Here is a 16,185-nt window from a genome sequence, read left to right on the forward strand (position 1 = left end):
CAACTAGACTGAAGAACAAAAGGACAGCAACTTGTCTGTTCCCCTCCCCCAATTCCCCAATAAAATCTTTTTTTTTTAAAGTACAGTATATACTAGGAATTAAACAAATGCTGTCAGCGAAATACCTTTCTTAGCAATTGACAAAGATAATCAAAGCACCATTTCCTAATTCAAAACTTTAATTAGCTTTTCTTCCTAAATTAATAGTGATTTCAACCAAAATATTCTTATATAGTTGTTGTGCCACATAAAGTTCTCTTAGGAGTTATTTGACCTAGCTCAAGCCAGAAAAGTCTTTAGTTACCTGTCTAGTGGTTTAAAATTTAATTAGCAGATTAAAAATTTATTAGTATGACATATTATGATTTAGTCTACTAATTTTAAATTGTGTTTTATGGTATTAGTTTATTTCTTTCTGCTATTCAATCCCCTTTTTCACAAAACACTGGTAGAACACAAATTCCAGTATTCGTGATAAGAAAAGCAGAGGCCTGCTAACAAGTACTCCATCTACACAAACAGCTGGCTTAGAGGTGAGTATTATTATAGTATTTGCACTTGTAGTATCTATTTTCTGGCTCCCCTTCGTCCCCATTATTCTGTTTCTGTAACACATGGGAACATTGCACATAGAGAATAACATCTATATTTTTCTGCTGCATAAACACACTTTCACTGGAAGTACTCGATATACTGCTATGCATAAAAGAAAGAAAAAGATTAGAATACTTCAGTACCAACCAAGGTTCTTGGTTTTTTTTCATTGTGGCAAAATATATGTAACATAAAATTTACCATTTTAACCATTTTTAAGTGTACAATTCAAGTACATTCACATTGTTATGCAACCATCACCACCATCGATATCCAGAACTGTTTGAAACTCCGTACATATTAAATAATAACTCTGCATTCCTCCCTTCCCCAGCCCCTGGGAACCACCACTCTGCTTTCTGTCTTTATAAATTTGTGGAAAGTACTTCAAACGCGATCATACAGTATTTGTCCTTTTGTGTTAGGCTTATTTCACTAGCATAATGTCTTCAAGGTTCATCCATGTTGTAGCATGTAGCATGTATCAATTTCCTTCCTTTTTTTTTTTTAAAGATTTTTATTGGGGAATTAAGGGAGGGGAACAGCGCTGGGGAATCAGGGGAAGGGGAACAGACAAGTTGCTATCCTTTTTTTTTGTTCTTCAATCTAGTTGTGGAGGACGTCACTTCACTGTCCCATGTTGGCACCATCATCGCGCCCTTCCCGGGTGAGGCAGATCGCTTGCCGGCCATTGGACGTCCGCTCATGGCAGCTCACGGCAGCCCACACCGGCTGCCGGCCACTCAAGCTGGCTGCCAGCCACTCACGGAAGCTCATGGCAGCCCACTGCTGCAGGGGCTGCAGCCTTCGCCATCGCCGCCAACTCACAGCACCCCAGCTCCAGGTTGAGCTGTTGTTCACCATCTTAGCTGTAGAGGGCGCAGCATCACTGGCCCTCATGTGGGATCCAAACCGGGGCCCTCTAGTGTCCCAAGCCAGTTCTTAACTGATGCGCCACTCGGCCCACCCCTCCTTCCTTTTTTAAAGGCTGAATAATATTTCTTTGTATGTATAAACCAGATTTTGTTTATCCTTTTATCTGTCTGTGGACACTGCTTCCATTTTTAGCTATTGTGAATAATGCTGCTATGAACATGAGTGTATAAATCTCTTGGTGACCCTGCTTTCAATTCTTTTGGCTATATCCTTCAAAGTGAAATTGCTGGATCATCCTCATTTTAACTTTTTGAGTAACTGTCATTCTGTTTTCCATACCAGCTGCACTTTTGTACATTCCCACCAACAGTGCATAAGGGTTTCAATTTCCCTACATCCTTGCCAACACTTGTTATTTTCTGTGTTTTTAAAATAATAGTCCTCCATGTGGGTGTGAGATGGTGTCTCATTGTGGTTTTGATCTGTATTTTCCTAATGGCTAGTGATGCTGAGCATCTTTTCACGTGCTTATTGGCCATTTGCATATCTTCTTTTGAGAATATCTATCCAAGTCCTTCACCCATTTTTAAAATCAGGTTGTTTATTTTGTTGTTGAGTTGTAGGAGTTCTTTATATATTCTGGATATTAACTTCTTATCAGATGATTTGTAAATAACTCATTATATGGTTTACCTTTTCATTCTGTTGATAGTGTCTTTTGATATACAAAAGTTTTCAATTTTTATTTAGTCCCATTTATCTATTTCTTCCTTTGTTACCTATGCTTTTGGTGTCATATCCAAGAAATCATTGTGAAATCCAATGTCATGAAGCTTTCCCCTCTTGTTTCTTCTAAGAGTTTTATAATTTATCTCTTATTCAGCCTGGGTTTTTCTTAGGTTCAACTAAACAACAGGAACACAGTTTGCAAGCAGGGCAGAATCAGATGGGTTTTTTTTCAGCAATACTCCCAGAAGTCCATGCAGCAGCTTACATAGCAGTATGGGTATGAGGAGATGATCTAGTATTTTTTGTAATAATACATATACATAGCTTCCAGGCCCCCCCCACAAAGGACCTGCCTAATTACAAGAGTCAGAGAAACCTAAGGTATGGTGCCTTTTATAATATTTATGTATAGTGTTTATCTGGCTCCTATCACCGCTGCTCTGGATTTGGGGATCTGAACAACTATCGTCACCTCATTCTGTATTTGGGTTGAAGAAGCAAGTGTCCTTTCTCTTTTGGAGCTAAAGAGAGTTCAGCCTCTCATTTATCCACTAAAGATTTTGTTCAGACTCCCAGTAAGCAATCGAATAAAAAAAGCTGAAATTAAAGCAGCAGCCTGTGAGCCACCCCCGTTTATCTCAACCCTTATTTACCTCAAGGATTTTCTAAGAACAGCTCAGATAAGTCATGACCTGTTACTTAAAGCTAGAAAACCTGGAATTCCAAGGGAAGACTCAGGAAAGTTCACACAATGCGAAGTGGCGAGCCAGGAGGGCATGATGGGCCCTTGCTTGTACCTAGCATGGGCTCCAGGTCCGAAGGGTGGTCTGGGGTGGGCTTCTTCAGAATCCTGCTCAACTACGCCAAGTAAATGTTGACATAAGAAATATCCAAACCTGTAGAGAACTTTTATTAAGAGTTTATTTGAGGGGCGGCCGAGTGGCGCATTAGTTAAGAGTTGGCTTGGGATACCAGCTCTGAGCGGCAGGGCCCCAGTTTGGATCCCACATTAGGGCCAGTGACACTGCGCCCTCTACAGCTAAGATGGTGAACAACAGCTTGAACCTGGAGCTGGGCTGCTGTGAGTCGCCCCCGAGGGCGTAGGCTGCAGTGGGGCTGCAGTGGGCTCCTGTAAGCTACCGTGAGCGGCCGGCAGCCGTTGTGAGCTGCCAAGAGCCGCTGTGAGCGGCCATCCAATGGCCGGAGAGTGACTGCCTCACCCGGGAGAGCTCGATGATAATACCAACTTGGGCCAGTGAAGCGACGTCCCCCACAACTAGACTGAAGAACAAAAGGATGGCAGCTTGTTTGTTCTCCTTCCCCAATTCCCCAACGCTGTTCCCCTCCCCCAGTTCCCCGATAAAATCTTTTAAAAAAAAGAAAAAAAAAGTTTATTTGAGCCAAACTAACTGACATATGCCAGGTAGTAACATCTCAAATGCTCTCCCTATATAAATTCTCTTTGGTGATTAAGGAAGAGGTAAATGTTTTCTTGAGTCTCCTTGGTCTTGATTGCCTTCGGCTCAAAATAATCCCAAAGTGGCACATTTGGAGAGTCTCCTTTTGAACCCTTTAACCCCCCACTTCCCACACATGCCCCTGATATGCATTCTGGCCTAGCCTAGCATCACACCAGGTTACCCTAGCCAGTGCTAGCTGGTCAATATGGCAAAGCTTTTTGGAGTCCCAACATGAAGAGCATGGATCATGCATCTGATTTTTTTTCCCTAAGATTTTATTGGGGAATTGGGGGAGTGGAACAGTGTTGGGGAATTGGGAGAGGGGAACAGTGTTGAGGAATTGGGGAAGGGGAACAGCCAAATCGTTGTCCTTCAGTCTTAGTTGTGAAGGGCACATTAAGCTCAACTCCAAGTCCAGTTGCGCCATTCAGCTCAAGGTGCTGTGTTCAATTAGTTGTGTATGGGTGTAGCCACCATCCCATGTGGGAGTTGAACCAGCAGCCTCTTTGTTAAGAGCGCGCGCTCTATCCCCTGAGCCACCCGGGCGGCAGCTCAGCTCAAGGTGCTGAGTTCAGTCTATAGTTGCAGGCAGGCATAGCCTACCATCTTGAACAGGCAACCTTGTTGTTAGCAGCATGTGCTCTCACCAGCGGAGGCATCCTGCCACCTGTTGGCAGCTCAGCGGCAGCTCAGCTCTGGCACAGCTCACTGGCCCATGTGGGACTCGAACCAGCGACCCTGTTAGTCAGGACTCACACCCTTGAGCAAGCTCTTAACCAACTGAGCCACTCGGCTGGCCCGCATCTGATTTTAAATATTTTTAATTTGATGTAGAAATATGTGGTGATTTCAGTAACCTGATAGCAGTATAGATATGGTGCTCAAGAAAGAGTTCTGTATTAGAGATTGAGATTTGTAAATCTCTAGTGTTCAGTTGGTAGGCAAGAAGAGGCAAGGACAGAACACTGGGGAAGGCTGACATTTAAGAGAAAAGCAGGGAAAATTATTTGAGGAGGTGTGTGGTTGCTGGGTAGATGAATTTCATCTATGAGGCACTTGATAAATATTAATTGGATGAATGAATAGGAAAAAATACATGATGCTATAGCTAATAAAAACACTTATTTAAATAATAACTTTAAAGCTAAAGCATAGTATAATCTTCTCTATAGATTGATTTGTTCCCAGCTAAACATGCATCTTTTGAAGAAACTATTTTCAAATGTCAGTAATTATATTAATTCAGATAAAATTGTTCATATGTCAAGTTCAAATGAAAATGCCTCTAATAAGATAGTATACTTCAACTTCCTTTAGTTACATAAAAATAATTGTTTTTGCAACATTTAACTTCTACAAAAGGGTAATATATTCTTTTATAGATTGATCTGTCCTCAGTGAGAAAAGCATCTTTTGAGGAACTGTTTCCTAATGTCAGCAACTATGTTAATTCAGATGAAATTGTTCCTGTGTCAAGTTTGCAAGAAAATTCTTCAAATGAGGTAGTAGTTTCAATTTTCCTTCAATTATGAAAAGAAATAATTACTATTATATTAGATACTTTGTATTTGAGATTCTTTTAAAAATCTGTAACTCAGTTTAAGGCTAACATGTACATGTGGAGTCAGCTGTCAGTTACAATTCCTAATAAAGGATACTGGGTGGTCACAGCGAACACATTTTGCATCATGAGGACTCGTGGATATTAAACAACTAGAGGTAACAGTATTATCCTACTTTAATCCAAAACTCAGTTTTTGTCTGTATATGTAAACTGTGGTCACCAGCCTCATTGTGTCATATGGAAGTGCTATGCTCTGTTAATGAAGACGACATAAAGAGCCATGGGAGTGGGGGTAGGAACAGAGAGAGGGGATGAGCAGAAAAACAGAACAGAAAAAGAGAGGGGGAGAGAGAAAGGGCCAGGAAGAAGGAGAGTCGGAGCAGAGATACAGAAAGAAAGACAGGAAGACAGGAAAGAGGCAAAGAGAAAAGGAACTAGAGATAGAACTTTAGGAATGTGTAGTGGTTCAGTGTAGCTAGACCTTTTCAGTGTGAGCGTGGGGTGAGGCTGGGCATCCGGGTGGTGAGGAAAAAGCAGGAGATGAGGTTGTAAAGATAAACAGAGGCCAAGAGAGTAAAGGGTCTTGTAATCCATATTAAAGATTTTGGATTTTTTTCCTGGGGGGAGCCAATAAAGGATTCTAAACGGGAGATGATATCAGACATTCTTGTATAAAGTTTATTCTGGCTCCAGAGGTGGAGAACAGATTGTAAAAGGCTGTGACTAGAGAATATTAGAGGGATTATCTTTTGGGAAGGTGGGGTGCAGGGTGAGGGGATGTTGGATAAAAGGCTTAAGGAAAATAAAAATAGAGTAGTTTGAAATAGGAGTTTGATGGGATGGAAGAACTAGGAAAACCCAAGATTATTAGCACATTGTTGAGAGCCCAGTTGAAACTGGAAATTAGTACTTTTTAAAAAAGAATCTTTAATGAGGTATGGTTGCCATGCAGTGAATGGCACATATTTAAAATGTACAATTTGAAAGTTTTCACATACGCATATGCATGTACCTGTGAAACTGCCACCACAATCAAGATAGTGAAAATATCATCACCCCAAGTTCCCTGGTACGTTGTATAATTTCTTCCTTTCCTGCCCCTGCCCCTCAGCAACTACAGATCTAGTTACTGTCATTATAGAATGGTTTACATTGTTTAGAGTTTTGGAGTTGTTGAGTAGAGAGAGGTGGGGTGGGGGAGCGGGAGAGAGAGAAAGGAAGAGAGGAAGACTTTTTTGGTCTGGCTTTCACTCCGCATAATTATTTTGAGATTCATCCATGTTGAGTGTATCAATAGTTTGTTCCTTTTTATTGCTAAGTAGTATTCCTTTGTATGGCATACCAAAATTTATTTATCCATTTACCTGTTTATGGGCATTTGGGTTGTTTAGCTGCTAGGAACATTCATGAACAAGTATTTGTATTGGCAAAGACTCCTTGATCAAGCTTTAGTTAGGCTCCTTTTTGTCCTTTTGTCAAACTAGGCCTTGACTTTGGGCTTTTGTGTCCATCCTTGTTGGATACAGTTTTAGCCAAAATTGTGCTAAGTCAGTTAGGGAATCCCCCACCCCTGATATCTGATCACCCTGGCCTGCCTTTAGCTTCCTGGCCTATTAGGTCTAATTGGATTCCTGGACGCAATTTCAGTGTGTGTGTGTGTGTGTGTGTGTGTGTGTGTGTGTGTGTGTGTGTGTGTGTGTGTGTGTGTAGGGGTTCCCCACACCTCCAACAAACAATGCTCCAGACCCCAGCTGGGTGTCCACGAATTCAACTCTATTTTGACACTATCTGCTCGAAGGCAGCATCAAATTTCACAGGTAAAAGGCTCGGTCCTGCAAGACCACCCTCTACTTTGGATGACAATCGCAAGCCCAGATTGTTATCTGTGCTTCTGACCAGCTGGCTATAAATCAGAGATTCTCATAACCTCCTCCTTGGGTTTGATTCATTTGCTAGAGCAGCTCACAGAACTCAGAGAAACATTTTACTACTAGATCATGAGTTTATCATGAAAGAATATAATTCAGGAACAGCCAGCTAGAAGAGATGCACAGGGCAAGTTATGGGGCAAGGGCACAGAGCTTCCATGCTTTCTCCCAGCACACCACTCTCCTCAGATTTCCTCTTGTTCACCAACCCAGAAGCTCTCCGAACCCTGTCCTTTGAGTTTTTATGGAGGCATGATTGATTAAATCATTGGCCACTGGTGATTGATTCAACCTCCAGTCCCTCTCCTCTACCAGGAGGTTATAAGGTGGGCTTAAAAGTTCTCTAATCACCTGGTTGGTTCCCCTGGCAACCAGCCCCCTTCCTTAGGTTCAGTCCAAAAGTCATCTCATTAACATAAGAAAAGACATCTTAGTTGCTCTCATCACTTAGGAAATTCCAAGGGATTTAGGAGGTCTGTGCCAGAAACAGGAAGACCAAATATATGTATTTCTTATTATAAATCACAATATCACAGCTCAGTTTAGCAAGAACCTTATTACCCTTGATGTCTCTTCTAAGTGATTTCCTAACCATGAGGCCCTCACTCGGCTCGTTGGCAATAAATACCGAGCTGTCTTTGTTGTATATATTTGGAGTTGAGCCTGATCTCTGTCCCCTATTGCAATTGCAGTAGTCTCCAATAAAGTCTTCCCTATAATTTTAAGTATCAGAATAATTTTTTAACAGTATGGATGTATATTTCCTTTTCTCTTTGGTGAATACCTAAGAGTAGAAATTGACAAACTTTTTCAAACTGGTTGCATTATTTATTTTACATTTCCACCAGCAGTGTTTGAGAGTTGCCTCTATATTGGACACTTAGTATGGTCAATCTTTTTACTCTTAACCATTTTAATAGGTGTGAAGTGATAACTTATTGTGGTTTAATTTGCATTTCCCTAATGATGATATTGGTCACTTTTTCATGTGCTATTTGCCATCTATGTATCTTCTTTGGTGATTTATATATTCTGGGTGCAAATCCTTTACCAGATTCATACTTTGAAAGATATTCTCCCAGTCTATACCTTATCTTTTCATCCACTCATCTTCTTAAAAAAATGAAAAAAACAACTTTTTGTGGTATACTTTACGTATCATAAAATTCACCCATTTCAAGCATACAATTCAATGATTTTTGGTAAATTTACAAAGTAGTGTAATTGTCACCATATGTCAGTTTTAGAACATTTTCATCCCCTCAATAAGATCCATCATGTCCATTTACAGTTAAGTCTGGTGCTTACCCCCAGCCCCAGGCAAATACTAATCTACTTTCAGTCTCTAGAGTTGCCTTTTCTGGGCATGTCATATAAATGGAATCACACAATATGTAGTTTCTTGTGAAACAGTGTCATTTGAAGAACATAAGTTTTAACTTTGATGAAGTCCAACTTGTCAATTTTTCCTTTTTTTTTTAATGGGGGTGCCTTTATTGTTATATCTAAGAAATCTTTGCCTAACCCAAGGTCATAAAGATTTTTCTCGTATGTTTTCTTTTAGAAGCTTCATAGTTGTTTTGCACTTATGCCTGTAAGTTAATTTTTGTATATGATGTGAGGTGTGGGTTTAAGTTCTTTTTTTTTTTTTTTTGCATATGGACATTCAATTATTCTAGCACTATTTGTCAAAAGACTATCTTTCTTCACTGCATTGCCTTTGCACCTTTGTTGAAAAACAGTTATCCATATATATGTATGAGTTTGTGTCCAGATTCTCTATAATATTCCATTGACCTGTTTGTCTATCTTAATGCCAGTATCACATAGTATTGAATAATGTGACACTATAATAATTATTGAAATCAGATAGTGTTAGCCCTCTAACTTTGTTCTTTGTTTTCAATTGTTTTGGCTATTCTAGGCCCTATGCATTTCTGTATGAATTTTAGAATCAGCTTGTCAATTTCTAGCAAAATAAAACCTGATGGAATTTTGATTACAATTGTACTGAATGTATAAGATTAATTTGGGGATAATTAACATCATAACAGTGAGACTTCCAACCCAAAAACAAGGTATCTATTCATTTATTTAGGTCTTTAATTTTTCTCAGAAATATTTTGTAGTTTCCACTGTATAGGTCATTATCCCCACCTGATGTCAGTATTTCATGTTTTTTATGCTACTGTAAATGGTATTCTTAATTTTAATTTCTGACTATTCATTGCTAGCTTATAGAAATACAATTTTATTTTATATTGATGATTATATTAGTCTTCTTGGGCTGCCAGAACAATACCATAGACCAGGTAGCTTAAACAATAAAAATTTACTTTCTCACAGTTCTGGAGCCTGGGAAGTCCAAGACCAAGGTGTTAGTCTGTTCAGTTCCTGATGAGGCTCTCTTCCTGACTTGTAGATGGCCACCTTCTTACTATGACTTCACATGGCTTTTTCTCTATTTGCATGAAGAAGGAGATAGCTCTGGAGTTTCTTCCTCTTCTTATAAGGGTACAAGCTCTCTCATTTTAGGGCCTCATCCTTAAGAACTCATTTAACCTTTATCATTCTCTCACAAACCCTATCTTCAAATACAGTCTCATGTGGGGGTTAGGGATTCAACACATGAATTTTGTGGGAATACAAACATTCAGCTAATAACAATATACTGCAAAATTGCTAAACTTAATTATTAGTTCTAGTAGGGTTTTTTCCCCCTAAAGTTTCATCCGACCATAAGCATTTATATAATGTGTGAATAAAAGCATATTTGTTTCTTCCTTTCCAATCTGGATGACTTTTTTCTCCCCTTGCCTAATTGCACTGGCTAGATCCTCCTATACAGTGTTGAGTGAGAGCAGTAGAGAGCAGACATCATTGCCTTGTTTCTGGACTTAGAAAAAATTCAGTAGCTCACTATTAAGTATGATATTAGCTGTAAGTTTTTCTTAGATTGAGGAAGTTCCCTTCTATTCCTAATATACTTGAGAGCTCTTTTAAAAAAAATCAGTAATGGATGTTGGATTTTTGCCAAATGTATTTTTGGGTGTCTATTTTTGGGTGTCTGTTGATCACAGGGTTTTTCTTTTTTTAGTTTGTTAATATGGTGACTTGATGATGATGATGAATTGATGAGGATGGTGAATTGAATATAATATGTTGATTGATGTTCTAATGTTAAACCAACTCTGCATCCTGGAATACACCCTACTTGGTTGTGGTGTATTTTTCTTTTTATATATTATTGTGTTTGATTTACTAAAATTCTTTTTAGAATTTTTGCATTGATGTTCATGAGGCTCTGTAGTTTTATTTTCTTTTGATGTCTGTGTCTGGGTTTGGAGTGAGAGTGATGCTAGCCTTATAGAACAAGTTGGGATGCAGTCCTTCCTCTTGAATTTTCTGGAAAAGAGCTAGTATTATTTCTGCCTTCAATGTTTAGTAGAATTCGTTAATAAAGCCATCTAGGCATGGAGTTTTCTTTGTTAGAAGGGAATAAGCTACAATTAAAAGCTCTTCAGGGATTTTCGATTTATCTAATTCTTTTTGAGTGAACTTTGGTAGTTTATGTATTTCGAGGAATTTGTCCATTTTCTATAAGTTGTCAAATGTATTGTCAAATGTTGTTTATAATATTCTCTTATTATCCTTTTAATGTGTTGGCACCTGTAGTGATATAATCTTTCTCATTCCTGATGTTGGTAATTTGTGTATTCTTTTTTTTTTCCTGATTAATCTGGCAAGAAGTTTGGTTTTGTTGGTTTTTCTCTGCTATTTTACTATTTCATTGATTTCTACTCTGATATTTATTATTTCCTTTCATCTACTGACTTTGGATTTAATTTGCTCATTTTATTCTTTCTTAAGGTGGAAACTGAGGTTGTTGATAATGAGACCATTCTTCTTTTCTAATATAGGTGTTTAATGCTACAAATTTCCCTTCACTACTGCTTTAGCAGCATCCCACAAATTTTGACCTGCTGTATTTTCATTTTCATGCAGTTCAAGTACTTACCACTTCCCCTATTTATTTGTTCTTTGGTCCATGGGCTATTTAGAAATGTGCTATTTCCTGTTCAAAAATCTGAAAAATTTTTGGGCCAGCCGAGTGGCTCAGTTGGTTAAGAGCACAAGCTCTGAGCAACAGGGTCACCGGTTTGATTCCCACATGGGCCAGTGAACTGCACCTGAGATGAGCTGCCGCTGAGCTACCAACAGGTGGCAGGGTGGCTCAGCTGGTGAGAGCACGTGCTCCTAACAACAAGGTTGCCAGTTCGACTCCCACTTAGGATGGTGGGCTATGCCCACCCGCAACTAAGATTGAACTGGCACCTTGAGTTGAGCTGACCTGAGCTGCCGACAGGTGGCCGGATGGGGCGACTTGACATGGAGCTGAGCTAGCTGTGCCCTCCACAACTAAGATTGAAGGACAACAACTTGGCTCTTCCCCTTCCCCAATTCCCCAATAAACAAAAAAAATCTGAAAAATTTTTAGAGAGCTTTCTGTTACTGATTTCTAATTTAATTCCATTGTGGTCTCTGACCATACTTTGTATGCCTTCAATCCTTTTATACTTAATGAGACATGTTTCATAACCCATATGGTTTATTTTGGTAAATGTTCTGTGTGCATTTGGGAATAATGTGTATTCTGCTTTTGTTGAGTAGAATGGTCTATAAATGTCAACCAGGTCAGGTTGATTGATAGTGATGTTCAAGTTGACTATATCCTTGCTGATTTTTGCTTACTTTATCTATCAATTATTAAGAAGTATTAAAATCTATGACTACAGTGGCGGATTTGTGTATTTCTCCTGTATTTCTAGGCCATTGACATTCAGAGCTTCCTGAGAAAGGGTACATGGTAGAGAAAAATTGTATGAGACCTTTCATGACTGAAATTGTTTTTATTCCATTCTCATATATCATTGATAGTTTAAGCTAGGCAGAGAATTCTAGGTTGGAAATTATTTTCTTTAGAAGTTTTCCAGCATAACTTTATTATAGTTCTAGCTTCCTGTGTTAATTTGAGAAGCATGCTGATTCCTACCTAGTCTTTTATTAATGACCAACTTTTTCTTCTCTGTGGAAGCTAGAAGGCTCTCTTTATTTCAGTGTTCTGAAATTTCATGATGATGTGCCTTGGTATGGGTCTTTTTTTCATGTATTGTGCTAGAACATGGTGGATTCTTTTATTCAGGAAACATGAACTTTGGTTTGGGGAAATTTTGAAAATCATTTTATTGATAAGCTGTACTTCTCTGTTTTTTTCCTTCTTTCTCTGGAACATTTATTGTTTGGATAGTGGACTTCCTATACTGGCCCTCTCAGCTTATCTTTTTTTAAAAGAAAAATCTTCTTTATCATTTTGTTTTACTCTCTGGAAGATTCCTTCAATTTTATCTTCCAAATATTATATTGAAGATTTTACATTTATGCTAATATATATATTTTTTTTCAAGATTTTATTGGGGAATTGGGGAAGGGGAACAGCCAAGTTGTCCTTTTGTTCTTCAGTCTGGTGTGGAGGATGCCGCTTTACTGGCCCATGTTGGTATTATGATCATTGCGCTGTTCCCGGCTGAGGCAGTCGGTTGCCGGCCATTGGATGGCTGCTCACGACAGCTCACAGCAACTCACAGCAGCTCTCATGGACTGCCGGCTGCTCACGCTGGCTGCTGGCCACTCACAGTAGCTCACGGCAGCTCACGGCAGCTGACTGCAGCCTACACTGTCGCCGGGAACTCACAGCAGCACAGCTCCAGGTTGAGCTGTTGTTTACAATCTTAGCTGTAGAGGGCACAGCTTACTGGCGCATGTGGGAATCCAACCAGCAGCCCTGTTATTCAGAGCTCGTGCTCTTACCAACTGAGCCACTCGGCCGGCCTGATGCTATAATATTTTTAATGCACATGAACTCTATTTTGTTCTCTGGATGCCCCTTTATTATAGATACTTGTTTCTATGGTTGTCATATTTTCTAATGTTAATTAATCACCATGTTTTCTTTTACTACTATCGTGTTTTCTCCAAGTTGCATCATTCCTTTTCTCTCTTTCTCTCTCGCTCTCGCTCTCTCTCTCTTTCTCTATCTGTTGTAGTACATACCTATCTACTCATAAGATTGTGGTTCTAAAACGCTGACTGGACACTGTAGCTCCTGGGTTGGGTTTATCAATTGTGAAATTTATTGTACGGTGATATAGCTGAGCCTTTTGCTTATACTGGCAACATTAGATCTTTCCTTTTAGACTGCTGAGAGCACAATCTCTCCATCTCTTGCCTGGAGAATATAGGCCTCGTTGGACGGAGAGTCTCAGCATCATTTATTTATTTATTTAAATATTTTTATTGGGGAATTGGGGGATGGGAACAGTGCTGGGGAATTGGGGGAATGGAAACAGATAAGTTGCTGTCCCTTTGCTCTTCAGTGTAGTTGTGGAGGACGTTGCTTCACTGGCCCAAGTTGGCACCATCATTGTGCTCTTCCCAGGTGAGGCACATCAGTTGCCGGCTTCTGGATGACCGCTCACGTGGCTGCTGGCCGCTCACGCTGGCTGCTGGCTACATACGGTAGCCCATGGCAACCCACTGTCACAGGGGCTGCAGCCTGCCGTCGCTGGCGACTCACAGCAGCCCAGCTCCAGGTTGAGCTGTTGTTCAGCATCTTAGCTGTGGAGGGCAATGTCACTGGCCCTCATATGTGGGATCCGAACCAGGGCCCTCTGGCGTCCCAAACCAGTTCTTAACCATCACGCCACTCGGCCGGCCCTCATTTATTTTTTTTAGCAGAACACCTCTCCTTCCAACTGCTGGAAATCCCTCAGAGAAGAAACCATCTGTTATACCTTTTTCATAGTAAGATTTGGCAATTCTAATATCTTCTGTTCTGGGGGCTTAAATCCACTGTTTAATATTCTTGTACAGTCTTACACATGGTTCCTTGATTTCTCATGAGTTCGGTGCTTCCTTTATTGTTGTTATAATAAAATTATAGAGGAGATAAAATGTATTTTGTCCATCATTTCTGCTTAGTACTATTCTGAGCTGAATCTTGAAGAACAGTTCTGACACTGACCCTGATCATTTATTTTCTTGCTCTTATTTGATAAGATCCCTATGGGCTTAAATTGGGGATCACATCATCCTAAGAGTATTTGTATCTGTTTCTACTACAACAGCTAGGATTAGGTATCAACCTGGGACCACTTTAGCCCCCTTTAAAGATTCTGGCTTAGTGCCAAAAATCTCAGGTTCAACATTTCCTTCTTCCTGCTGGCCCATTTACAGTGTCCTTGTCTGAACCAGTCACTGTTTCCAGGGCCATGGAATATGTTGATTGGCTAGGCTGGTTCTTGTGGACATCTTGGTGCTCAGAAGCATTATCAGCTCCACCTGATCTACAAGAGCAGACAATTAAGCTCGCAAACCCATCCTAGAAAAAGTGCTACATACCTCATTGCTGAGTATCAGTATGATCACCTTCGAAGTACTCCCCTAGGGAAGTTATGCACCAATGCCAGCGCCTACTGCACCGTTCAAAGCAATTTTGGAAGTCTTTTTCTGGAATGGCCATCAGAGCTGTAGTCGTATTATCCTTGATGTCCTGAAGGTCATCAAAATGTCTTCCTTTCAGTATTTTTTTAAATCTTCAGGTAAAGAAAGAAGTCACTGGGGGCCAGATCAGGTGAGTAGGGGGGGTGTTCCTATACAGTTCTTTGTTTACTGGCTAAAAACTCCCTCACAGACAGTGCTGTGTGAGCTGGTGCATTGTCGTGATGCAAGAGCCATGTTGGTAAAAAGCTCAGGTCGTCTAACTTTTTCACACAGCCTTTTCAGCACTTTCAAATAGTAAACTCGGTTATCTGTTTGTCCAGTTGGTACAAATGCATAATGAATAATCCCTCTGATACCAAAAAATGGTTAACAACATCATTGCAAGAAGTTCACAAACTTAATTGTCAGACCTTGTATAAGGAAGGCATGGTATGCAGGCTGGTAGAATGAGTAGTTTCTTCTAAAAAAACTCTGGCACTGTTCAGTATCAGAAGGATGGAAAATGAATGCTGGGCAGGAAAATAGCAAATGTCCACCACAGAAGATGATATGAAATTTTACAGTAGAAGCAGTTTCTATATAGGCTTTATTTAAAATGTAGGAGCTCTTGATAAATACATATCTTTACTTTTGTGTTTCAAGAAACAAGATATATCATTTCTGAAAGATAGGATATTTCTTTATTCTAGAGACTGTATTTGATGGGAAATTGTCAAAATTATATGAGTTAGAAAAATCAAGGAAATATAATGTTTGATTCAGAATTAAATTTAAATTTGTGTTTTAATTTAGTAAATCATGTAAACTTTCTCTCCCACTTTGGAGTGATTGGGTCTCAATTCTAATATTACTTTTTCTCTTTCTTTAAATAAGTTTTCCAATTTCTCTGAACCTAAGTTTCCTCGTTTTATAAATAGGGATAATATAATCTGCTTTGCCTGGTTCTTGTGGGTATTAAATAAGCAAATGCTTTAAAACCAATTAGTTAGTGTCTGGAGCATTTCATAAATGCTTTCTATTGTTAATATTTATGAAATATGGATATTAAGACTGTTTGCCTTTGAAATAAAACAACATACAGATATAGTACCTGGAAAAGAACTATGCAATATCTGCTTTTTCTTCTTTTTCAGATTCCTTCAAATACATCAGAAATATGTTGTATTATTAGAGCATCACCAGGAACGAGACAAGTAAAAAGTAAAGGTGTTATTTTAAAGAAGAAGAAATATTCTCTTCCTAAAGACATTCCTCAAGGTACTGTAGTATGAATGCAGAGCCCACTTTTTGAAAGATATGAAACATGTTCTCATTGTAAATTCCTTTTGTGCACAGGAAGTTCAGTCATAAAGTGTATTCTGAAAGTTCTTGCACAAAGTGGAAATAGTAAAATTATAAAAAGTTTGGTCAGGTTTCAGAACCTGATCAAAAGATCAATTACTTCATCTGTTGAAAAATTAGCTAATGCCATCAA

The 16,185-nt window shown here is 39.3% G+C and overlaps 1 protein-coding gene across 1 annotated transcript in view; it reads left to right on the forward strand.

The window, feature by feature from the left end:
• MEIKIN (meiotic kinetochore factor) overlaps positions 1-15,982 on the forward strand; it is a 62,965-nt gene extending 46,983 nt beyond the window's left edge. Inside the window, exons 10-12 of the mRNA XM_019642165.1 lie at positions 453-533; positions 5,042-5,161; positions 15,845-15,982. Coding sequence (XP_019497710.1) covers positions 453-533; positions 5,042-5,161; positions 15,845-15,982 — 339 coding nt within the window. The remainder of the gene's footprint in view (positions 1-452; positions 534-5,041; positions 5,162-15,844) is intronic.
• Positions 15,983-16,185: the final 203 nt, after the last annotated feature.

Source organism: Hipposideros armiger, unplaced genomic scaffold (genome assembly GCF_001890085.2).
Source record: "Hipposideros armiger isolate ML-2016 unplaced genomic scaffold, ASM189008v1 scaffold_66, whole genome shotgun sequence".
In the NCBI taxonomy this organism is placed as follows: Eukaryota; Metazoa; Chordata; class Mammalia; order Chiroptera; family Hipposideridae; genus Hipposideros; species Hipposideros armiger.